At 39.4% G+C, this 27,315-nt stretch overlaps 1 protein-coding gene across 2 annotated transcripts in view; it reads left to right on the top strand.

Moving 5' to 3' along the window:
* phf24 (PHD finger protein 24) overlaps positions 1-27,315 on the top strand; it is a 32,602-nt gene that overhangs the window by 1,091 nt on the left and 4,196 nt on the right. For both annotated transcript variants that reach the window (XM_061061470.1, XM_061061469.1), the window contains exons 2-6: positions 13,202-13,620; positions 16,555-16,740; positions 21,805-21,883; positions 23,048-23,250; positions 24,164-24,330. In XM_061061470.1, coding sequence (XP_060917453.1) covers positions 13,204-13,620; positions 16,555-16,740; positions 21,805-21,883; positions 23,048-23,250; positions 24,164-24,330 — 1,052 coding nt within the window. In that variant the 5' untranslated portion in view covers positions 13,202-13,203. The remainder of the gene's footprint in view (positions 1-13,201; positions 13,621-16,554; positions 16,741-21,804; positions 21,884-23,047; positions 23,251-24,163; positions 24,331-27,315) is intronic.

Here is a 27,315-nt window from a genome sequence, read left to right as displayed (position 1 = left end):
TTCCTCCTCCATTCAGGCACTTTTTTTTTGTTTGTCCATTCACAAACCCCCATATGCATCTGTTCAGCCTTGAGCATATCATGTTTTTTTGTGGAGAATGTTGTTTTGCTCAGGTTGATACTGGAGGGCTGGAGAAGAGGCAGTGAAATGTCAGGGGAGGGCTGTTGGTTTATCCACACAACAGTGTTTCTTTCAGAAGAAATGAGGAATCTCGTAACCAGACGGAAAGAAGATACCAATATTTCAGCTCTTTTTGATTTGTTTGGCTCTGTGTGTCCAAGTGCACCTCCATCTGTGTCCATTTTTAATGGCTGTTAATGATGCCCCTCACTCACTATTACAGCGATCTGGGTGAACTCGTTAGTGTAATTAGTTCTAGGTCTTTGCTTCCCTGGTCTGTGGGTGAGATCTTCAGCTAAAGAGGGATTCATCCCCATGAAAAGGCATGCTTTGTGGGGCTTCCTTTCAAAAATTCCACCCCCCCCCCCCCCCCTCCTCTGAAACAAGGAATGAAAAGGAGGGCTAGTTTGGATTCTAATCAGCACATAACAGTGACATCCAACAGCTCTGGGAGGGTATTCATACAGTACATGTAACATGTTAGAAAGACCAGATTTGCTTCCTTTTTATGCTTTTATGATAGATAAGATGTTAGTTGATAGTACATAATGGGGTGTTGTAAAAGTGTAGCTTGAAAATAGATGATCTGATGTGAGGTAAAAATAAAACCATTGATTCAGATTTTGGATTGTAAATTAGTTTTTCCTATTGTAATCCGGCCAATAGCAATTCAAGTGTTCCAAAAATATAAACTTCAGCTGTGTCAATATTGGTAAAAGTGTGTGTGCGTGTGTGTGTGTGTGTGTGTGTGTGTGTGTGTGTGTGTGTGTGTGTGTGTGTGGGGGGGGGGGGGGGGGGGGGGGGGGGGGCAACAATATATCACTGCCAATTTGACTCACCATGGCACAACTACACGACTCCTCACAGTGGTGCTTGCGGCATGAACAAGACTAACATGAACATAGTTTAATAGGCCAAAGAAGAAGTTGCCAGCTGGGTGAAAGAAGAAGACGACAGCAGTGGATTAGTGTTGGATAGCGGAGAAAAAGGAGTTAAAGGTTGAAGCATTATAAAAGGTCAAATGAAACCAAAGGTGGTGAATAAATACATTAATCTGGCATTTTACCTTTTTAACGACTTTTTATCTTGTTCAGTTAATCACATATCCTGATGTTTTATTATTATTCTAATATCTAGCAATAAATGAGTTACCCTGTGATTGCCAGCCCTCGTTAAAAGGATTAGGGCAATAAATAACTATATCTGTTTCATACCTTTATTGAGCACTGGATGTATCCTCCAAGACTCTAACAAAACGGAGAAAAAGAATATTCATAATGATTGCATGAGTGTAGATTCTTTTGGTTATGAGGGACAACAAGTCAGACTGATGTAGTCACTGATCTTACTAGTAAAGATGATACAGAACAATTTGATTAAAACCACCAAAGTCATGATACCTGAGCATACTTGTTTTCTTGCTATATTTGCAAAGCACCCTATGGAGAAAACATCCAACAATAAATGAATCTTCTTCAAATAATCAATCAAACTTTTATTTATATAACGCCAATTCACACATTCGACCATTTACAAAAGAGCAGTTAAAATACCTTACTCATTATGGTGTTACAAAAGAAAAATGGGATAGGGGAAGATGGGATAAGATGCAGGAAGAAGGATAGAGACAAACAGAATAGGGGTGGGGGGGTCATAGCAGCAGGGTGTCCCCACCAACAATCCTGAGGAACCTACAAGACATTAGAGCTCAGGAGCTCCCAGGAAAGTGTGTGGTTAGTTTCTTAAGATGTACAGATAGTGACATGCAGTAAATGCATGACGTCAAAGAGAGAGAGGTGAAGAGATAGGAGTTAAAAGTTCCAGTTTCCCCCGGTAGTCTAAGCCTTTAGCAGCATAACTAGGTGCTTGTCCATACCTGTGCCAGCCAGAACTATAAGCTTTATGCTAAATGGACTTGAGCTTGTATAGCGCTTTTCTAGTCTTCTGACTACTCAAAGCACGTTTTCATGCTTGTCACACCTACACATTCACACACTGATGGCAGAATAATTAGAACTAACTAACCCCATTCATACACACTCATATGCCACCGAAGCAATCCGGGGTTAAGTGTCTTGCCCAAGGACACATCAGACATGTTACTGCAGGAGCATGGGATTGAACCATCATCCTTCATGTTGAGAGACGACCGACTACCAAATGAGTCGCAGCCGCCCCTTATCAAAAAGAAATGTTTTAAGTCTATTCTTAAATGTACAAAGAGTGTCTGCCTCCCGTACCCTGACTTTTAGATGATTCCAAAGGCGAGGGGCCCAATCACCGAAGGCTCTTCCTCCTATAGTACATTTTGAGACTGTAGGTACCACGAGCAGATCTGCATTCTGGGAGCGTAATTTTCTCGAGGAGTAACACAGCATTATTAGCTCTTTAAGATGAGATGCTGCCTGGCCATGATAGCTTTGTAAGTAAGAAGAAGAATCCATCCCTGTTTTTTTTTCTTTCTTTTGATGACAGACTTCATTACATTCTCTTTTGAACTGAATCGATCCCCAACTGAAATCTCGGAACTGCCCATCTGCCATGTAATCAGAGTGACCTTGTGCAACATCGAGACATTTCCTGTACGGCACAGAGTGAGTTAAGTACTTGTAAAGAAAAAAGATAGTTTAACTAGTTAAACTATTCTCACTGAAAGGAGAGCCAACTGTGAGTGACTGTTATTGCAGATTTTATTTGAGGGTGGACTAGTTCCTGCATCTGATAAATGTCTGTTATATGAGCTCCTGTAGATCTCAATAACATCCCCATGGTGACACTTTGCCAGCAGAGGACTGAATACTAATATGGACCTTAAGCTGTCCCCACTGACCTCCAACATAGTGCTGCTTACAAGAGAAAACTAAGATTCATTCCCTGCTTAAGCATTGTATACTCACCTCTTGTCACCAGTATATCTGACAAAAATAGATCAGACAAAATGTATTTTTTTCCCTCCTCTGTAGATCATAGCATTCACAGAATAACCAAAGGTGGAATTACATTTTTATCTGAAACACAGTGAAGCAATGCCAGTTCAGTGTAATGGATGTTATTGTTGTTGTGAACTGATGTAGTAGACGTTTTTTCCCGACATGGTCTGGTTGTGACAAATAAATGGGTGAAGGGTGAAAAGATTATGAAAGCATTACTAGAAGGAGCAGGAAAAGAATCACAAGTATATGAAGAGCACTTTGGTGCCCCCCCCCCCTCTCTCCCGAAATTATCAATAATTAATTAAACCAAGATTCTCCTGAGAGCTTCATCATCTGAGATCTCTTTACGCTCTGATGCTTCCATGAATCAAGAGAATGAAAGCCATTTGAGTCTAAAATGTTTAATAGACTCATGCAAAGTAAAATAAAAAAGTATATAAAGTTTAATAGGAAAAGAAAATTGATTAACATCTCTTAAAACCAGTGTTTCATTTCATTTTGACTATAGAATAATCATAGATCCTGGAACACAAGTCATCAAAACTATTAAGTTCATGGTATTCTTACCCATCTTAATAATAGTCTGTGGCACTTTAGGTTGACAGCGTCACATTTATTCTTCAATATGTCAGGTTCTGCCCCAAGGAGTGGCCCTCCTTTTCCTCTTTTGGTCCAGTTCTTTTTTTATCCAGGGGCTTTAAATCATTCAGAGGGATCCTGGAAGCAGAGCAGCAGAGGCAGCTGCTGCTGAAACCTTCGGAATGTCAACAGGCCTGAGGGAGTCTCATCCTGTCCTCTTCAACTTGAATTGCCCTCAAATGTAATATGGAGGATAAATTTTGCGTATATGGTCGAGCCTCAGCGGCATCAATTTTTTTGATACATTTGGCACTTGAGGAAAAATGGGATATTCATCATGGCAAGTGTTTAGCTTTTGGACTTTTGCACTATACCAGTTAAGAAATTATTTGAATGTGGAAATATTACACCATCATACTGTGGACCTTAAAGAATACAGATCATCAAACACATAATAAGCCAATATTTGGAGTCAGTATTTACACCTTTATTTAGATGTAAAAGTAAGGACGACAGAATGTTATCATATTGTATTGAAATACAGTATGTTGTTTTTTTGAGTTGGCATCCCTTGGAAAGTGTCCTTAAGAATCCCACCCCGCCCACTAATTATGAATAAAAATTAGTTGAATGACTTGTATCCTTTTGTATGTATCATAAGTGGAAACATGATTTAAAGAACTACAGTATAGTTTAGCGCCCAGGCTAGCCAACAGTTTGGAAGAAAGTGAATACTGCTCTTGCTACTTCTACAACTACTGCTTGCACTATAGCATAGCGTTAGCGCCATATCAAGCCACCAAAAGATTGACTTTAAGCTGTCAGGTTCACACAACTCAAAATGAAACCAATTACTCCAAGGTCAACCAGTGGCTAACATTCACAGGCTAACATGGAACACAACAGCTTTGATGCTAGCCAGAGAGGATAGCTGTTCCTCCACTGTTCAAGTCCCTGCATCAAGCTAACGACATGCCCTGGATATGTGTTTTTTCTTACAATGGCAGAGGCTTCAGTAATCGTATCTAATCTCACAACTCAAACCCAAACCTTTTAAACCCAAACTACAAATTATTTTGCGTACTTGAGCAGTCTGTTATTGACATGCTAACTGTTTGTCGGGTGTCCTATTGAGGCTGGCTTGAGAAGCAGTGGAAGTCATATATATACCAGTTCAAACGAGCCCTTTTTTTACAGCAAGTTTACAGCCTGGTTAAAAAAAATAGAAATTGGTCTGATTAGCTCATGTCTTGATCGGCACACACTGTGAGGCGGTTACATTTTATGATAACTCATCAGTTTTGATTTTAAGATGGATAAGCGTTGTTCACAATAAGGCATGAAGCTGACCTCATTGACAGGCAGGCGCGATGTAACGGTTTGTCAGGAGGTTTAAAACCAGCCTGAGCTCCAGCTCTTAGCTTGTAGTTAGGTTGACTGAAAGTTAAGTTGACACAGCATAGCGATAGCCATCGTGGGTTTACAGAGCCCTCTGCAGTAACAGATGATGAACAGGGTGATGTCACTCAGGCATAGTTCATTAACATTTACAGTCCATGGCCATAAATCAAACTCTGCACAAGCCAAGCTCAAATTATAGAAGGACGAACATAACTTTAACATTTGATGAATGATTATTCTCAAAACACAAATACTTTACAAATGTGCATCATTTTCTGACAGCTTGGTCTTCTTGTCCCTTCGGGCCCTTTTTAAGCACATTTCTACAAGTAACTTGGTGAATATGATGTTATTATTAGCCTACTGCTATAAATGCCAAAACTACAAAAGTATGAGCCAAGCTGTAATTAACCACTTGATTGACATGGAATCTGTGTGTTCATCAAAAAGTATCCATGTCGTTGGTGTAGATACTCACTAAAGTGCTCTTACAGATTTTAAAGAAAACACACCAGCTATCTCTCTTGCGAGCATAAAGTGAACACAGGTGTTATGCTTCACAAACGTTGCTGTCAGTCATCCAGGAAAACGGCTCCATAGTTTGACAGGTTTGTGGTCCAAACCTTTAGAATCACAGACTTGCAAGGCAACCAAGTGGCAGGTTTTCCAGCGCTATGTAATAAACTGAGGTATCAAAGCCAGGCACCGACCCATTTGTGTCAGAATCGACTTGTGCATGGAGGAAGAAAAAAACATGAAGCCCTTATTTAAAATTCACAAGGTAACCTGAAAATGACAAGGTCTTCTGTGCGCTCAGATATGTCCTGCTTCACTTACAGCTCTGTTTGAAGAATGCAAACCCTTGCTCCCCTGTTTTTCTTTTCTTGCTCTATGAATATTTTTTTTTTTTGCTACAGCGGAGGATTTATGTTTTGAGTAAAAAGATGGGCTTTACTGTCACAGGATAATGACAGTAAATTTGAGCATTTTACTGCTGGGATTGATTTGATGCAGTATGCAATGACCTTGGGGCTTTTAATAGCTCTTGGTTTATTGTTCTGCATCTTTCTTTACCTACAACTGTTTGTGAAGCCAATTCACTTTGTTGGCCATTAAAGAACAATTTGTTCATTGTTGTTTATCTCTATTAAAATGGAACTATATATTATCTGCACTGCAATTGAGAATCAAAACCAATATATCAACCAACTCAGACTTTCTCTTTTTCCCCCCCTGGAGTTCATATGAAAGAGGCAGCAGTTTATGAGCTGGTTCTCGCAGGCATCTCTGGCATCTAAAGGATGTCTGTGCCAGCGATGCTCTTTGCCAGAATGCAAAGGTCACTTGAGTGGATAATTATGTCCCTACACTAATCACTGTGCCATCCTTTACTGTGGTGACCACGTTGTCTGTGTTGACAGTGTGAGTTGTTTGTGAATTTCTGCCTGGAGATTTTTGTATATATAAAGTAAATGGACTTCAGCTTGTATAGCAAGTCTTCTGACTACTCTAAGCCCTTTTACACCACGGGTCACACCTACTCATTCACACCACACTCACACACTGATGGCAGATGATGCTATGTAAAGTGTCCATCAGCATTAACTCATCCATTCATACACATTCATACACCATTGACGAAGCAGCAGGAGCAACTTGGGTTTAAGTGTCTTGCCCAAGGACAGATCCGACATGTGGCTACAGGAGCTGGGGATTGAACCCCTGACCTTCCGGTCGAGTGACATCCGAGTCAGCAGATGAATGGCTTATGATAGAAACTGTGTATGTCTCTATTTCCTCTGTACTTTTTCTCGTAGGTCCTGAACTTTTTGTTTTTGATCTTGGTCCATTTGTGACCCCTTACCAAGTGATGATCCTTTCTTAAAGCTTTGCAGTCATCCCTCTCTTTCTTCTCACTTCCTATCCTGTTTTTTATGCAATGCCTTAAGGTGCATCTTATAGCTAGTCTAAGTCTAAGACGCATTGTTTTCGACTTAATGTAATCCCAAAGTAGATGCATAGCACAGATGAGCACTCTGTTATGTGCACCATTTAGTGTCTGCAGAAGGAAAATGTCATACATATGGTAATATAATAAATGTATAAATATAGTTTTTTGCTGTAGGATTTGAAGGTATAAATAATAAAAGTATAAAAAATATAAAAGTAAATATGATTACTGCAGTGTTAATGTTTGGATTCAAGCGGGGGGCCCTTTGTTGCATCCCACCACTTGTTTTCCTTATAGTTCATTGGATCAGTGTTGTTTACTGCTTTGCATTTCACAATGTTTGGAAAGAGATTCCTGTCAGAAAAAAAAGTTGGATTCTGTAAATTCTTAGTTTTATATCCTTTTTTCCATGTTATCCAAAAAATTCCTGCTTTAAAATAACATAGCAGATCAGCCTCAGCTTATCTATGCTAAGAGACTACCTACTGAGCTGATTGTCATTGCTGTGGATAGGATAACACAACACTCTCTGCAGCCTTCAAGAGGCCTACAAATGTGTGTATTTTAATCATTGGATATTCTCATCATGTCCGTGTCATTTATAAGACTCCAGGAGGGCGTTGTTACTAGGAGGACTGACCTTTGAAATAAAGTGGATGTCCTTGAGGAGGATAATTAGTGTGCTAGAATTTTCCCACAGAGTAAAGCTTGGCAGTAAGTATACATAGCCCATATAAAAAGCTATTTTCTGACCTGTAACTGAATATTTTCTGCCATCATCTGCACAATTTTCCCTTTCTGTACAACTTTGAGCACCTCTTCTAATTCCTGTGGAACAATAGAGTACATCAACAACACACTTCAGCCATTTTCAGTGGACATTTAGGTATTTTGGAGTATACTTCATGTTGTCATTTTTCCATTGTGGCTATGCAACATGCCCAAAACACAGCCCTACCTGCTGATGGAGTCAGCTACCCTGCAGCTATTTTTTACATTTGGCTTCCTTTTTTAGACACAGCTGCAAAAATAGATATTGTTTTGACTCTGACTTGTTGTCCTGTTGTCATTTCTTTGTTACTAACTCTTGGTGTATTTTTTATTATTATTTAAATGCATGAAACAAGAGATAGTGCAGCCTGAGTGCTGTGTCTTCCACAGTCTATGAAGTGTGAGTGTAAAGGCAGCATGAGAACATAAGGCCTGGCAGGCTATTAAAGTCTCAGCCTGGGAGGAAGAGGGAGGGAATTACTTCCATTTCACTTCGGATAAATGTGATCAAATTTCACACAAGCACTTATGAGCAGCGTGGATGGATGGGATTGCATTTGAGTGCCAAAGACACATGTCCATAAGTACCATGTAATCAACTTGAATCTATGACAGGCACCTTTTTTTCAATAATTGAATTCACAATTGTGTTTCACTTAAGTACATATTAGAACTAAGTCAGTTTCTGCTTCTTCTTTTTTTCTAACCTTGCTACACCATCTTACGGTAAAGGAACACACTTAACTTCTTTATGAATAATGCATTACATGAGACTATTTGCTGCAGAGTTCAGCTGCTGTTTTAACAGATACAAGCTCAAGTTCAAGAGAAAACTGTTCTGCCTTTTAAAGCATTGAAGAAGGAGCAAAATGACCAGTCATTATTCTGCCTTAAAAGACACATTTTATGGGGCGCTGGTGGCTCAGTGGTTAGTGCGTGCGCCCCATGTATGGAGGCTGTAGTCCTCCAAGCGGGCGGCCCAGGTTCAAATCCAGCCTGTGGCTCCTTTCCCGCATGCCAGTCCCCTTTCTCTCTCCCTGATTTCCGAATCTATCCACTGTCCTATCTCTCCATTAAAGGCACAAAAAGCCCAAGAAATACATTTTTTAAAAATATACATTTTATGCAAAATCAGTTAACTGTGTTGTTCGAACACTAATATGTGTCCCTAGCTTGTCTACGAACCCCGAAAATCATGAGAAAAGTGCATCTCTCCGTCTTTTTCTCCCTCCACTTCTACGAAAATGTGTGCTGAAAGAGGCTGTTTGGACATTTTCCCTTTGTGACATCACAAAGGGCAGTAACCGCTCCCCCTGATGTGTGACACTCCCACAGCTAGTCTTTTGTTCTGCCCTCTGTGTCTGCCTTCTCACCTTTAGCATCCCCTTCCAGAGAGGGGCGTGGTCCAACACAGCTCATTTACATATTTAAAGGTACAGACACAGAAACAGCCTGTTCTGAGCAGGGCTGAAATAGAGGGGTTTATAGACATGATCAAATACAGGATCAGAGTGGATATAGAACAAGACACTTCACACACATATTTCAGGGACATCTGAGACTCATTTAAACTTGTTGAAAAGGGGTATAATATGTGACCTTTAATAACATTTGTGTCTGATGACAAAGGATGCAAATTAGCGAATGCCACTCTTTATTTGATAAAGATAAATAATTAAATTTGTCAAAACAACTTGAAGGCAATCACATTTTAAACAATTAAAATGTCTTCATAGTTACAGCATGAACATGAAGATCATAAACCAGTAGAAAACTCACGACATCCTCATTACCTTTGGTACAAACTCTCCTTTTATCCATGATGTCTTTGTGTATACAGTACACCTCAATCTCACCCTTTTGGTGTTCCAGAGTTGCTTCGGTTTCTACATTTTTCAGCAAAAAATTGCCTTGGCTTTTCAGACAAATGCTCAGCAGTCTAAAGGTGTTCAAGCAAAAACAAAAGTCACTGAAAACCTGCAGGGAGATTGCAGCTAATAATCACCCCAGGATCCAATAAATATGATCTTATTTCATCTGATCTGAAGTCATTTCATTTGGTGAACAGGCGGAATTGAAAAGAGAAACTAGCTGAACTCAGCAGGCTGTGGTGATTGATGCAGTTTATGAGTATTCTACTGTGGAATCATTATAATGAAGCGTACATTCCATACACACACACATACACACATGCACGCACGCACGCACACACACGCACACACACATACACACACACCAAATGTAAAACCTCTTGGGGGTCTCTGAACCCTGAGCAACTCTGGCCTCCTGACATTATTATGCAAGTTAATTTACCTGACAAAAAACAAGTGATGTGTCTTGCTAGTCCACAGGGAGAAGTGCTTAGAGTGCTTTGTGTGGATGTCACACCACCACAAATCCCTGACCAATAAAGACAATTTGGTAAAGGGAATAAGATGACAAACACCTGACGTGGCATAATATTAAAATTCCTTTGAAAATGATTAAATTTACGATTCAAAAACCCTAGATAAAGGACCTTCCAAACCATCACAAATCTTTATGGTTGTGATCAGAAGTCTTAATGTTTTGAGCATGTACTGAATTTGAAGAGTGGCTAGTTATGGGGCACTGAGATTCATGACACTCTCATCAGGAAGAGATATAAAGAGCCAGAAACAAAAGAGCAAAGTATTTATTCAACATCAATATGTACAGAATCCCTTTTTCATTATAATAGGAAGAACATACTTGTATTAAGCTACATATACAGGTTTGCTCATGTTGTCTGAACAATCTGAAACAGTCACAGGGTTCCTAAGGTCTTATTTGGGATTCGACATCTCACACCTGGTGTATAGAAAATGGTTTATGAAGTTTGTGTTGAATCATCAAAACTAAACAAAAAAAGTCTCACTTTGTTCTATATCTACATTGTCCTGGGGTTTGAAATGAGTAATGAAATACTACAACTGAGCCTATTGAAATGTGGGAGCAGGAACAGAGGAGCTGCATTTATAAGTAATGAGGATAGGAGTTCAGGGATGTGTTTCTGAAAGAATGAGATGAGGGAGATTTGAAAGGGCCCAAGGTGTTCAGTGAGTACATAAAGATGTCTGAAATGAAAAGACAGTACCTATTTTCATTGGCTACTGATCTCATCTCAGTGTTTGACTGAAGCAAGTTCTCACTTTTTCCTTATTGGATTATTCTATATTTTACAAAAAAAAAGAAACATTATTGCACCAGTTCTCCAGGTGGTTTACTATCTGTGCTTTTTGCTGTTTCCATTAACTTTTCATGCAAGTCTTTTACCTTTTCTTTGAGGTAGTGAAATAAGGTCTGTACTGCACAGGGATTTTTAGTGCTGTAAAGGTGCTAAGGTGCTGTTAACTTCTTACCAAGGTACATCACCATGGTCACTAATTCTGCACTCCCAACCTGCTCTGGAGCAGGTTATAGTCAGGATAAGAGATCAGCCTGTGCAAAACACCGCCCACTCACCATTTAATTCTCTTTATCACAGAGGTTTTTTGAGCTGATTGGAGAAAGGGGGGAGGATGAGAGTGTCAAAAGACCAGCAACACATGTTGTCTACCGCAGATGATTTTCATGGATAAAAATATGTAATTAAAGATAATCAACCACAACAACTGTGTTTCTTGTATTTAAAAAATAAACTTTGCAGAGGTTTAGTAGGTACACCGAACATCGTAACTATATATATAAATTATATGTATTTATTTAAATATGGATCAGCATAATAGATCTCCTTTAAATCATTTCATTTATCTCTGCATTCAGATTCCGCAAGCTGTGATAGTTGTATTCTAGATTTTGTCTTTAACTTCTTCATATGTATGTTATATCATAGTTTGCTCATAGGTATAATATGTTATTCTACTGTAAGAATGTGAATGGTTTGTGAATGCTCATACATTGTAAGTAATGCCTCTTTGTGAACGCACTCATGGACTGGTTAATGTGTTATATGATATGATAGCCAGCGCTTTGTGACCCCTGAGTTCTATCTCCTTTATAAGGCTAAGCCAGATCACAAAAGATACCCTGGATATGATTACAGGTCTCAGGTCTGGTACTCAATAACAGGCAGGTACCACTGTGTGAATGCACAATGCACGACTGTATATCCATTTACATATAGTGTCACATTATTTATTTGTTTTGCCTTAAGTATATGACCGTTAAAGGTGATGACAGCTTATTTTGTATCCATTCCAGTCACATATTATGCTAAATGAATTTTACCATGCTTACCATGCAACACGTTTTCTAATATGTGTCCATGGCCTGTCTACAAACCCCCCAATTATGAGAAAAGTCCATCCTCTCTTTTGCCTGCTCCACTTTCCAGAAAATGTGTGCTCAAACAGGCGATTTGGAGATTTTCCCATCATGACATCACAAAGGGCAATAACCCCTCACAGATAGGTGACACTCCCACAGCTAGGTGTTCTGTCCTCTGACTCAGTCTTTCCAACGTAAACAATAGGGTATGGTGCAAAAGCACGAACCATATACCCTTCCAGAGAGTCAGGGTCGAACACATCTCACTTTTATTATAAGCTTTAGACTCAAACAGCCTGTTCTGAGCAGGGCTGAAATAGAGGGGTTTATAGACATGCTGAAATACAGGATCAGATTGAGGTCAAGACATTTCAAAGACATGTTTTGGGAAGCTCTGAGACTTTTTTAAACTTGTTGAAAATGAGTATAAGAAGATAAGACTTTAAGATTTATTGAAAATCCTGTAACCTGCATAAAGGCTGGAGTAAAACTAGTTTACTCAATTATCCTGCTAGTAGTTATTAAGTTACTTATTTAAACATATTTAAGCAAAAATCTTGTTTAAACATTAGGATAACGACAGCCAAAACAAACCTTATGCATTTGTGTTGCTAAGACATTACACATTTCACTCCTAAGTTTACAGTTCCAATTCACTTTCCATTTACTTGGCAGAGAGTCTCCACTTTCCATTCAAAAAAAAAAGCAAATAGGACGACATAGGCTTAAGGCAGCAAAATAAAGGCGTCACAAATAACGTTTCTCATAACATTATCTTTTCTAAAGCTGAAACCTGGTTACTTTTAATATTCCTCAGTGAGCATCATATATGATGTATGGAAAAAAATACTCTGAGAAAAGGTTTTGGTTATGGCATGTGATTTACATTGACATTTTGTTTCTACTACTGGTCCATTATGATCTAACAGTATGTGAAGCACATTTTGATGATGGCTTTGGGCTTTTTTGCTGCAAATCACAGCCGCGCAGTGCTGGTAAAGCAAATTAGCTAAGTCTTGGAGCTTTATCTTTTCTGCATATTTTTCTTAAGTTTTATTACTTGATATTACCTCATGAATATTTCACAGTATTACAGGGTTATCATAGATTGCACAACTATAACTTGTCTCTCTGTCTTTCTCTCTCCACGTCTCTTTAGCCATGGGAGTGCTTATGTCAAAGAAGCAGCAGGTGGAGAAGGTGCAGAAGTGCAACGCCGTCGTCTCCGCCTTCCAAGCAACTGTCAAGGAGCGTGCCATAGTCAAACAGGTAGAAGAAGAAGTGGAGGAAGCTGAAGCCAAATCTTCAGCCAGTCCTGATGAAAAGAACACAGAGGAGGCGGAGAAAGAGGAAGCGGACGGTACCGCAGGTCCGTCGACCTCCCAGCAGGCCACAGCGTCAGCCAGAGATGAGTGTAAGGTCAACCAGGAGGCGTGGTCGAGGTTACGGGACGGGAAAGGAGTGGAACCTGAAGATATGGACAAGACCCATCAGCTCACACCGCCTGCTTACGTGCGACCCAAAAGGGAAGCCGATGATGACCAGCCCATAGAGATCGAGCTGGAAAAGAAAGAGCAGGTATTATGGGATGGAAAGTGGTTGCTGTTAGTCTGTATCACATCGAATAAAGAACAGTGCGTGATTTGAAGCAGAAATATATACAGTATATATATTTTTTGAAAAAGCATTTCACTTTGACAAAACATGCACTTTTAAATCCCCAAGCCCCGGGATTAGAGAGATGTCTGCAAGATGTCAAAGAATCTCCATGGCAACAGCAGCCTATTACCCCTCTCCCCTCAAGTTAGGCATTACAATAAAGCAGTTCAGACAGGCGGAGAAGAGACTCTTAAGCTTTATCTAAACACCCTTGTTGAAGGTGAAAAAGTATGAGTTTTATTGTAAGGCTTTTTATTCCCACACACTATCTGTGAGGTGTGTTGTTGTTGTTGTTGTTGTTGTGCACAAGGACTCTTCACAGTGTGCATTTTGTGGGCGGGCTGAGAGAGCTGAGAGTGACCAAATCCAGGGTGACTCTGACTAACAGGGGGTAGAGTTCAAAGGGGCACCGACACCATCAGAGAGTAAACATTGCCTGGCAACTTGCTGAACTGTCAATGCTTCACTTCATCAAGAGGTAGAGAATTAAAAGAGTCCAGTTACAGATTTGGGAAGACTAAACCTGATCCCAACAATGGAAAAACAAAATCTTAGATGGTATTTACAGGCAAGGTTGTTTTTTTTTTAGAGTGTTGCATACTCAAAGGGTTAATTTTGGTTCCAGTTTTATTGTCTCCATGTAGACCTCTTCCCAAATGTCAATGCTGTCATGATTACTGTTATGCTGATGACACTAAGTTGTATCTAGTTGTTGATGCTAAAGATAGGATCTCAAAAGAAAAAAAGAATTCCCCACATGAAACAAACCAATAGACTTACTTCACTCTGCTCTAATAATTTGAGCAATGCATTCATTTGTTTAGTAGTATTTTTTATTTATTGTGTCCGTATGTGTATTCAGCTCATCTTGATGAAGTAGTATCTTTGTCATTAATTAATCATGTTTAATATATTTTCCCATGAATTTCATTTACGTTTAGTATTGCAAACAAAAAAATGCAAAATCAATAAATATTTGGGACTAAATTTCTTCCTCAGTTCACACACATAATTCGTTACTCACAAATCAGGGGGGGGGGGGATTCCATAGAACATAGAATGTGTCCACTGATAGGTCAATAAATTGCCAATCAATTGCTCCCACTATCAGCTCTGTCTCAAGGTCCAGTACACAAAGTATATCACTTTAAAGACATCTAAGTGCAAACATTGCCTGTGGAGTCATCCCTCTCTGAGCAGGTAGCTCTTCTTTGGAGTCTTACAGTTGAGTTCCACCAGCTCCTCTGCTGACGTGCAGAGCTGTGCTGAGGGGACACTTTTCCCCGTTTATTGTGAAGTTTATTGTGCAGACTTTACAGATGTGAGTTTCAGTGTTGGCTCCCCGCCTGTAACGAGCCCTAAGAGAAGAAAAACAAAAAAACACAAACACTAAGTCCTGCGTTTACAACGCAGACCATCTCCAAAGTGGAGATTTTACAGTATGTGCCAGGTTTGTGCCAAACTGATTTAACCCTTTATTACATTAACAGAAAATTAGAAATAGAGGTACAATTTACAGACAGATAAATAAAACATTTTGTGATCCACAGGTGGAGTTGTTGTCATGATCACTGGAAACTTCGTTAGTGAAAAACAACGGCGCAGCTGACACCATTTTTTAGAATTGGTCTTGGTTTGTGAATGAGATGATTTTCATACTGATGCTCATTTGCACAGAAAGGGACCCCATACAGTATATCTTTTGCCCCAACTAACTGCACAACAGCTCATTAAAATACATACATGTGAATAGTACTGCCACACAGAGATGTTGATATGCTTTGCAGCCATTCAGGGTTTCTATTCAATCTTTGCTTGTGCTCTGTGAACTAGTCCTTGCCTTTATGTCTCATGCACAAAAGCCACAGAGTCCTTTTGAGAATAAGGCCTTGCAAATCTGTAATATAATATAAATCATGCTTCAACAGGTGAGTTTTAGGGAAAGTAGCTGAGTACTATCATGCTCCTAAGGGCTTGATCCCTCAGTGTTTCAACACACCGTTTTCTTTAGTATAAGCTGATCTAGTAGAACTCATCTTTCTCTCTATGCCCTGCTAAGTTTAAGAGTAGCTACAATCAGTATGCTGTTCTACACAGGAATCCTGGTTAGACAGTGTGGCGTAATGAAACTTTAAGCCTGGAGGGCTTCATTTTATGATAACTCCCAGCATGTTAGGGAGTTGATGAATGAACAAGTCTGCCCGTCTAAGTCCCCGTTGAAGGCTTAGATTGCGTTTGGAATGGGACTATGAAGACAGAAACTTAAATGCTTAAACGCTGCCATCAGGTCACAAGAGGTGGGCCGTAACTCTAGGATTAAGCTGTGACTTGGGAAATTAGACGTGTTGGCTGAGATGTGTCTACAGCCCCTGAAGCCTGTGCTTCGCTCCTGAAATAAGGATAAGAAAACACCAGCAAGGATAGAAACTCAGTGTGAGCATGAGGTTATCCAGCCATGGCATTCCACAATCATCTTCCCTGGCTTGACATCTGAGTGTACTGTGGCTATAAATGGAGTCCACAGACAAGTTTAAGAAATACAGACAATGAACACGTCAGACAAAAATATAATTCTTTATTATATGATATATCAGGCAGATATCATCTAACCTACCTAAGACCGTGAGCAGTGAATATGACACCAACAATTTATACATTATACAATCCCACCATCAAACCACACTCCTACGACTGAAGCCAAATTTCTCCCTTCTGGCCTGTCATTCAGAGCTTTGATGGACAGGATACACAGCAGTGCTTGTTTGTCTATGTGTTCTACCCAACCAAGATATTAGATCAAATAATCTACACATAATCTGACAGACACGTCTGTTTTTTCATCCTGCTCCCCAGCCACCGAGCGATGAGATGTGTGATGTGTGTGAGGTGTGGACGGCAGATGACCTGTATCCCTGCAGGATCTGCACTCGAGTGTTCCACGACGGCTGTCTGAGAGAGCTGGGCTATCTGCGCGCCGAGGCCCTGCAAGAGATGAGAGATACAGCCCACACTGTTACCGGCTGGAGCTGCTACTATTGTGTAAGTCTTCACAGCTCGCTGCCTTCAACATGAATGTAAACGCACGGATATATGCTGAAACAAATTACACCAAGTGGGTTATTGTGTTAATCAAACACAAGTGTTGCCTTTTTTGTCTTCATTGAATCACAAAAAGTGATCTTGTTTTGACTTCAAAATAATTAAGTTATTTCGCCTTTTGATAAAGTCTACATGGCCAGTCATGGCAGTAATGACTAAGTGCTGTTTAATCACAGCAATCACAGGGTTTTGACATCTGACTGACAACACGTAATGTTGACAGCTCCACACCGAAGCAGCTGGAGCTGTTAGCTTTGCAGACAACTGTGCTGTCACATCTTGGAAGCCCATGATAGGATGTTCTGAAAAGTCTGCCTAGAACACTTTGACAACCTGTTAAGATGTCAGTCACATTGACTAGACGACTGCTGAGCTACCTGCTAGCTAGCTACCTGTCAGACAGAGCATTTTCCCTCTACCTTTTTTAAACATCAAACATTATACAGAGATGTGTATGAAGCTGCCACTTGTTAACATCCATGCATCAACATGCAGAGAAATAACTATACAACAACCTATAGCCATTTGTTTGTCACTGCCGACATTTGCCGTCGTAGCAGGGAATGCACAGGTGCATAACAATGGCTCTTGTTTCCTTGCACTTTCTGGGATGGTGAGTATTTTTGATAAACCTATAGGCTACAAGCATCAACATTGAAGTTGCTAATGAAAGTACTACAGTATTTCAGCAATTACAGCAGAGATTTGGACATGCAGTCATTTGTTTCAGGCAACTGTAATTGTTGAATGGTTTCACATGAAACATGTCCAGCAGCTGTTTTTCTGCAAAACTGTAAGTGTTAAAATAAATTAGAACTTTTCCACAGAACAGTGTTACCGATTTAAAAACAATAAAACAAACACCTAGCGCCTCAGATATTCAAGGCGCCGTGCCAAGACTGATGCCTCTCTGCTGATCGCCACCTCATTGACGCATGAAGAGATCTGCTTTAATTCAGGCATAAACAGCTGAAGAGGGCTTTTGCTAAAGGACCCTTCAGAGCAGAGTAGGTGCTTCTCTGTCTTTCGCCAGCCCTGAGAAGCAAAATCACTTGCCAAATTTGTGCTTAGAGGAGGGGGGGGGGGGGCGTTTTCACACAATCTGAGGAAGGACACTGAAGGGTCCTCTGTCTCTGGCTGCTGGCTCCTTTGGTGTGTGAGAGGAATGAGGGTGGAAGGGGACAATTCAGTGAGGGGGGGAGAAGGAGAGAAAATCTTTATTTGAATTGTGAATTCTAGGGAGGGCGGGAAAACCAGCTTCTTTGTTAGCACACATCAGTCAGCTGTTACAAATCCCCCCCTTCTGTGTATCTGACATTTCATTTCACACATGCATTTGGGACTGCTGCTGGCAGACGGACTGAGTTCCCTTGAATGTGGATTTACAGTCAGCCTTCAAAGTAGACGGCTGCATGTACTGTATGGCTCAATAGCATCCAATCAGACGCAGGAAAGGTTCATGAACTGTGACCCTTCTTTATAGCAGTTCATATCTATGCTCGATGCTATCTGGTAGCAATCCTATGGGCTACTATCCGGGGGTCATGCCAAGTTCAAAGTTGAAGGGTCCCTTTAAAGAGTGACATGGAGCAAATAATTCATCGATTTAAGTTCTATTTTTAGTCTGCCATGGTGAATGCAAGTTCAGTACTTGTCCTGCATTAAGTCTATCTGCTTTTTAGTGGCAGGTTTCTAGTAAGGGAGTGATAAGTCTTATAAGAGCAGAAATGACGACAAATGTAATGAATACATCACAGACATGAAAGGAACTGTTGGTAGTGGCAACTGTTTGTCATTTGTGTTGTATTTTAAATGGCACTATATAATCTATTATATATTAGGCTATACTGTTGCACTATTTATAGTCACATTTGCAGGGGACATGAACATAAACCTACATTGATGCTGCTTTTGTGTTGCTGAAGATTTGAAAATGTGCACATGAAGAACCCCTAATCTACATTTACTGCTGCTGTAGACTTTTTATCCATATGTGCTGTTGTTTATTTACATTTATTTTTTATGGCGTTTTGCACGCTCAATTCGGCTATACCTGGTACAATGAACAAATATTCTATCCTATTCTATTCTATTCTATTCTATTCTTTGGTTTATGTTACCTTTTAAGTCATACTCATCACATCTTCTACCGTTCACATTAGCATTTGACTTGAAGCAGCTTTGAAAACAATACTTTCCAGTCTAAATTTGGCTCATCTGTTTGAACATGATCAACGATGTCATCTTTCTGAAAGGGGACTAGTCTGAAGTATCTATTTTTGCACGCAGCCAAATCAAGATTAGAATGTGGTATTATTAAACTTACTCCCCAAGGGGACAATTTGAATTTGAAGTCGCTAAGAACTTTTTTTTCAGATGCTCTTTTTAGGTGTTGTATAAACTCTTAAATCTCTTTGAAGGGTGTTCATTTTTGACACAACACTATAATTATAGCTTGCATGGCAGATGGACTGTTTCATTGCTTTGCAAGCAGTTTTTACAAAAGGTTATGCTTTATGAACATGATATTGCAGATGTCAGATGCACAGAAAGTATGTCTGGCATAGAATAGTGAAGAGAGCACTTTCCAGTATGATCATTCTTTTGTGCTTCACCAGGAATATGTACTGTATGTCAGATTGACTGTCATGTATGGATGGATGGATACTTTCTGAATTCCTGTGGAAATTGAACTTAATTGAGATGCAGCACACTTAAAAGCATCTAATAATATTATCAACTACACAATAGGAGAGATAGTATGGAGTGGTGAAGTAGATGGTTTTGAAATGTGATTCAACTAGTCGATAAATAGGACCTTAAGACATCAACACAGGCTATAAGAGATGTGCTGCGTTGGAGATAATGGTGTAGCATATTGTGCATGGCTGAGAGGAAACACATCGCCTACTATTTCAAGGCTATTATCATAAATATACATTACAGACAATAACGTCAGCAAGAAACATTTAAATGTTAAATATACAATAAAGATAGAAGACATCAGAGGTGGAACAGCACTATTTCATGTACTGTTTCTTTTTGAACTGCCTTTCCTTTCTTGAATTGTATCCATGCATGTCTTTTTCATCAACCGTTGTGATTATACAACTGCAGGGAGCAGATACTAGAGGGCCAGTGTACTGTAGCTATGTGGAAGAAAGCATGCAGGTTTCTTTGATGTGGAGTTGGCTGCTTTCCGGCGATAGCTTTCACTATGCTTAGGCATTTTATAATAATAGTTCCACTGTTAAAATTATACATTTCAAAATTGTCACAATGACACAAACAGTGTCCCAAACTGGATCCCTACATTTCTACTATTTTGGGGGGTTGGAGACAGGACACAAGTCTGTTTAATTCATTCGATTTTTTATTTCCATTTCCACTCCACACTTGGAGTTAATATGTGTAGGTTAATACTGAATAATTCAGTGCACAAATTAATATATTAATAAAGGAAGGAAGTGGAAATCATACCATCCTATTCCTGTTTCCATTAGGATGATCCAGAATATCAAGTTAGGCAAGCACTTGCAGATATTAGCTGGAAGGACTGAATAATTACTTCAACCATACAGTACGCACTTTTCATCTGTAAATGCTGCAGACAGTGGGGTAGTAAACCGTTGGCAGTTACTCTGATCTTGATGACAGGTTGGAGAATCACTGAAGGACATCATGCAGCTTGTTAGCACACATGTTCAGCCCCAGTGGCTCATTTAATGAGAGCATGTGCCCATGTTTGTTAACGGATGAATCAAACTTTTCTGCAGAGAAAAAGCCGTGGAGTTCAGTTAGGGGCAAGAGGGCTCCAAGAATAAGTTTAATAGAAACTCCAGCAATCATTGGATTCGGGGGGTGGGGGGGCATAGTAGCAGGCCGCCCCCACCACCAACAATCCCCAGGAACCTACAAGAGAGCTCAGGAGCTCCCAGGAAAATATGTGTTTTCTGTATGTCTCCTCCCAATAGGCGATGTGCATGCAGGTTGCTATATCTCAGACATAGAAGATTCAGTGTAAAGCTAGCTCTGCATCTAACTTGAAACCTTTCTGCTTTGTAAACGCTCTCCAATATCAATCCTGGTTTTACAGCGTTTCTGGTTGTGGAGCTTATTAGCAAAATGTTGAGGCTTTTTAGGTCAGGGAGATTTAGTTACATCTGAACCAGTTTGCCTACCTACTTCCGTCTCGTTTGCCTGGCAAACCAAAAGCTGTCCAAAACGGCAGAGCAGAGGTGCCTTAAAACCGCCTACCTTCTCTGGTTAAAAAAACCCAAAACACTTGGGACCAGAACCCCAATTTAGAAGGATAACATACTGCCTGCTATCATTTTATGATAGATAATGTTTAAATTGGTCCTTTAAAGCAATGATAAAGGACAAATTGGAATTCACCTCCATCAGCATTAGGATAAAATCACACCACTTATCTAATGAATAATAAACAAACAAACAAACAATATATAAATATAAAACATCAGTGTCTCCTGAGATTTTCATTCGCAGGATGTGAATCGACATTTCTTATTACATATTTTTATGTCTTTCATAATATGAATTCTGATCCTAATGACCCTCTTGGTATTCCTCAAACACATAACATATTTATATACAGTACATATTCAAATGAGTTGTGTTTTTAATTTTATGTAAGCAGTTTTTTTTTTAAATTAGTTTCTGTCACATTATATGGACTGTGATAAAATACCAAGCCTCATGGTACGCTGTAATTAAAAGTTTAAATTGAAATGAATTGGAAAACACCCCTATGAACAGAGAGTGGGATATAACTGCATTTTATGTGAATCACCTTGGAAACAGAGTCGTCCACAAAATGGATTTGTAATCGAAAACCTAATTTGGGACATAATCCAAACAATTAGCGCACTCTCACTTAATAAACATCAAGTAATACTTCACTTGACTATAATAGAAATTGTGTGAGGTTGAATTTTTTATCAAGTTTAATTTTCTGTCCCCATTTCACCCTTTTTTTTACAGGATAATGTGAATCTACTTCTAACAGAGGAGGAGATGTACAGCCTTATGGAGACCTTCAATCAGTGCAAGATTATTCCAGGTGAGTCACTGACTCAAGGTTAGAAAACACATTTTGTTAAAATGTACCAAAAGGTGGTTAGACTGTACTGAAATCATTTAGCATTGGGCAGTAAGGGACATTTGTAAACATACTTTTAGCTTTCACAATGTTTGTTGGTGGATACTTTCACCACATTGGTCAAGACTAAAATATCCAAATTGTGATATCTATGGTTTGGTATCACTTGTAGAACCATAACCATCAACACTTTGCTCGATGACCCAGACAGAGTGGAATAATGTAATTCCACTTAGCCTTAGCTGCTCTTTTTTATTAAGTATCATTTTGTCAATGTTAACCTGATGTAAACATGCTAAAACAAATTTACATGGAAAGCATTCCATCTGCAATGTTACCATCGTCCCTGAAAGACTCTTAGCATACTGTTAGCATTTAGCTCAAACTGCACTCCTGAAACCACTGACTGTACAGCTTTACAGACCTCCAAGGCCGTGGACTGTTTGTCTTTTTTTTTGTATATCCATAAGCCATACTTAGCCTCATTTAGTTTCTTCTTCACTTAACCTAAAATTAAAATTCCCTCATGCATAAACATCTGGTGACACAATACTTGGAAAATGCTGACTACACCCCCCTCCCCTCCCTTTTTCTGACCCAGTCTGTATGTCTTTTTTGAAAGAAACAGTTTGTGTCCCATTTCTGCTTTTCCTTTTTGTACTCTTCTGCACTTTGCTGTACATCTGTTTCCACCATGGTCTGATTAATTTGTTAGGGGACCAATGTTCTCATATTCTGAATCTTTTTTTGTTAGTTAAGCATTAAGCATTTGCCATCAACTACTTTCTATGCAGTAGATAACTAGCCCGGTCTATCAGGCTTATGAACGTCTAGTACAGTTGGCAGAGGAAACACACAACATTTGTTAGAAAAGTATTCAGCTCACAGAGGAGTATACTGTCTACATATGTTTGCTCCCTTGTATTTTTTATCACATTGCCCAATGGGAGTTATTATGTTATTTCATCCAAATGTGTGGTATTGTTCTGCTGCTTGGATTGAGTACAATCCGTGGGAGGTGGTCTTGCCTTTGTAGAGAATGAGTCATCGTAAGTTAATTATAACTGGAAAACTACTCCAAAACTAATTAAGTCTGACGGGATGAATTGTTCCTTGCTGCTGTAGAGTCATGCCTGGTGTCAGATGAGCTGCTGCAGTACCGCCACTTTGCATCCAAACAGCTATTCGATAAGGACCTGACTGATGAGCAGGAAGAGGAGGTCTTGTCCCAGTTTACAGCACTGGACCCCGAGAAGAAGGGTCACATTGAGTGGTCCGACTTCCTCTACTTTGAATCCCTTGCAGTATTGAGGAAGTTACGCACAGAGGTAAAGTATAAGAATGAAGAAAACAAGTGGCATTTATACAGAACACAACTAGCTTACAGTACACACTCGCTGATTTTGCTTCAGCATCCAATGGAGCCTAGAGAATTGTCAAACTTACTCCTAAAAGGAGATGCCCGAGACTTAACAATGATCAATGTTGGACAGCAATATAGCAAGAACAAGGAAGACGTTTTGGGCATTAGAGAGGACAGAACCCCCAAACGCAAAGACTCATCCATTCTAATGATTGTGTTCATCTCGAAGGATAACATACCATGGCCTATAGCTAAAAATGACATCTGTTATTTAATATTTTATATAATTTGTTGGTTTATTTCCACAGATCTTTCTAATCAAAATGTGCTGATTTTAGACAGTCTGAAATCATAATAAAATGAAGACATACTTCTTTCTTTTATTCTTTCATTACTAGTGAACATGCTACACATAGGTTACATAGACCAGGAATATTTAAAAAAGCACAACCAGAATCCTATGGACATGCACTAATGGAGATACTCCAGAGTAAGGGGCTGCACATGGAAGAGACGCCCCAGCAGTTGGAGGGTTTAGTGTTCTGCTCAAGGGTAACTGGTTTAAGTACAGTCCAGAGAAAAGAACTGACACCTCTCAAGCAACCAACCCAAATTCATACTTTGGTCTGTACTGGGACTTAAACCAGCAACTCTCTGTTTTCCCAACAACAGTGTCAACCGACTGAGCTAGTGCCGCCCCTAAAACTAGAATTTATGGCCTGTGATTAAATAATTGAGAATTATTTAGGCCAAAGACATGCTCCCTATAAATATATTTTCCAGGCCCCTAAAATAACATCTATCAAAATATTAAGAGGACGGAAACTCATAGCTCATAGCTTTATCTAAAAACACTGTTTTGATGTCATTTTCTCCAGAACTCCCTTGTGCGTCTGTTGACTGCCAAGGAGAGAGACACCGCACGGTCAGTGTTCAAGGGCCTGGTCCTGGATAAAGACGGAGTGATCACAAGGGCAGAAAGCCGCCAGGCCCAGCAGTCCTGGTTCCACAAGCTCAACAAAGAATCACAGTCTTGTAATGTGAGGTAAGCACACCAAATGAGAGCCATCAGACACCAAGCAATGCATAATACAATTCAAACTTGGAACATTAGTTTAAATACTTTCACTACACAAAGGTATTCTATATCTAGACTGAGATTAAAGGCAGATATACAGTATATGTACAAGTCTGGCAGGATTTTGAGGAGTCAGGATCTCATCAGTATGGATCTGCAGCTGGCAGAGGAAGAAAATGGTTTTCTGCATGGGGAATAGAGATAGTGGGAAGGGCGTCTGGCAGCAAAAAACAAGCTGTGTTCTTTCCCCATTACATATGCTTCCTCTGGTTAAGAATTATACAACAAAAGTGTCCACTTTCATTGCTCTGCAGATGACACTATGCTTTACTTGCACTGTACGTATATCAAATGGTATTACATTCAGAAAGTATTCCGTGTTTTCAGCATCAGTGTTAGTGTAAAGAGAACTTGTGCAGTCATAGAAAGATTTATTGGTGGCTGCAAATCGTCAAGAGCCAATTAAGTAATGAAGTCAGATCTGAGTCATTCTGTTAAGATCTTCTCTGCTGCCTGATTTAGTTAAAGCTCCACTCAGTGATTGAGTTACAGGGCCACTTTTAAATTTATAGGGATGCTGAACTATGATTTCAAACTGAACTTTGAAACATGATAACTGTCCCATAGGACTTGGAATGATTCTTACCAACACTAGGCCACATAGAAGCATCCAATCAATATAGTAAGACTTTATAAGAGCTGCATATATCTACATTCTTCATATCTACAGACTCTTCTTTATTTCAGAATTTCTTTAATTCAAAAAAATTGCTTTAACACCATAGTGAGTAGATGAATAACACAAGTTATGGACCTATTTGTTGGCATGTTAAAAAACAACAACAACAACAACAACAACAACAATCAAATTCGGTACATTTGCTGCTTCTGGTGAGATAAATATCAAGAAATATTACCAGAATTGTTCACCTCCTTTATTATCTATTTGTTAAATAACTTCACTGTTGTAATTATCTCTCATAGCTGTCATTGAATAGCAGACAGCTTTTTCAAGCATAAAGTGCTAAAAAGTCACTGTACACTTCCTGCTATGCTCCAAACAGCAGAACAGCAAAGTTAGCAACTAGCTGGGAAACATGATGAAGAATTGATCACATAAAAAGCCAACTATTTCCCTCCCATGTACAGTATGAGAGACTAAATGAAGAACTTAAGGAAAGTAAATAATGGACTTGCTCTTTAGTGAGATACTAAAACAACTCCATAAAAAAGAGAAGAGTTATTGCAGGTCTGATGATTGTTTACCACTTTGCTATGATTGGCACGTTGATGAATCTGCAACCCATTTATACTGTAAATCTACACCGGCAGACTCTCTTCGAGGAGAAAGGTTTTAAATCACAACTGGAGCCAATCAACTAATTGTACTTTCCCAATGTGCTCTGTCATTTAGAAAATGTGAACTGTGAGTCAGTAAGGCATGCACTTAGTAGCTTTTGCTGTGTCACCCCAGTAAAGTCAATTTCGCGTCCACATGAATGAGCTACAGTATGAAAAGTCAAGTCATAATTCCACAAGATTGCAGGGCTCAAACTGCTGAGGTTTTGTTTGTAAAACAAAACAAAATAGCAAAGCATATTAAGGATTTGGAGATTGAGGAACGAAGTTATGGCCTATTTGTTCTACTCCAACGTTTGGTGATTATCAATTACATACCTAGAGCCTGATTTACTAACACACCACACACTGTATTGTTGTGGATATAAGTCCCCTTGATTACAAGATAACCATTCTTTTTTAAAGACTATTTTTCTGCATTTGGCCTCAAATCTTTGCCTCCATTCAGTTAACTTTGCCTTCTTCTGAGCCACTTTGCTCCCCCCCACCACTGCAGCTGTGAGTGACAGCTGGCCTCAGTCATGAGCGGCACACTCGCTTTGCAGATATGTGGGGCATCTACTGTTGTTAACGTATATTTGCATTTACAAGTAAAGACCCCCAAATAAATACTCCAGGTAAACGCAGATTTTACAATGAACATGAATCAGACATGAACCCACAGAAAGTTCAGGGTTGAACCAGCCTGTTTTCCTAAAGATTTTTTGAGTTGGTGTTAGCATTCAGCATGGAACATGTCCTCTTGCAAATTATGCCAAATTGAAACTACAGCTATGACCCTTAAGGTATCTATTTTAACTAAAATGTTGCCAAGGTCGTGTAGAACAATCCAAATACGTTCAAAGCTCTTTTTTTATCTCCACATTGATTTGGACGTTGAGTTTCTGTCACTATGATGACACTCAGGGGGTTGTTCAGAAAAAAAAATGTTAATGCTGCACACGTCTAAACATGTTGCCATTCTCTTGAGTTACTTAAAGTGCCCTTGAAATGAAAAATGTTCCTTTATCTGCGATTATCTGCCAAATATATTTCAATAAAGTTTTATTTTAGTAATTTTACATCAAAATTTCTCTGCCTGGAAAACTTTTCAAATGTCTGATGACTGCACTCAGAGACATTTACACATTTTTCGACTAATCAAAAAGCTTTGTCGAAGCTCACGATCCAATCAAAATTCATCCCAACATTATGTCCTGCCTTCTCTTTTGTGATTGGTTCTATCCCGTATCATGACACGGTATCTACACACTCTGTTTTGCGGTGTCTCCATAAGTAAATAAGATTACTATGTTTTCAAATGTGGAAGATCACTGAAGAATGGAGGGCAGTGGGTTTAGCTGGCAGAACGCAATAAAACAAAGAGTGCAACACAAAAACCATTTGAATGGAGCAATACAGTGATCTTCCCTTTATCCAGTCCAATATAAGTTAGTGAGTTATTTAAATGAACTGAGAAATAAAAATAAAATGTTGCATGTTCCTCCTCTCATATTACAGATGCTCGAGCATTTTCCGTTTTCATTAATGTCTTCTGTACTTCTACTCATGTTGCAGGTACTTAGTTATTGTCAGCTTGTGCTAAGTGAGACA

This window comes from Labrus mixtus, chromosome 17 (genome assembly GCF_963584025.1).
Source record: "Labrus mixtus chromosome 17, fLabMix1.1, whole genome shotgun sequence".
In the NCBI taxonomy this organism is placed as follows: domain Eukaryota; kingdom Metazoa; phylum Chordata; class Actinopteri; order Labriformes; family Labridae; genus Labrus; species Labrus mixtus.
The sequence above is the reverse complement of the archived record's forward strand: the minus strand, read 5'-3'. Positions and strand labels throughout refer to the sequence as shown.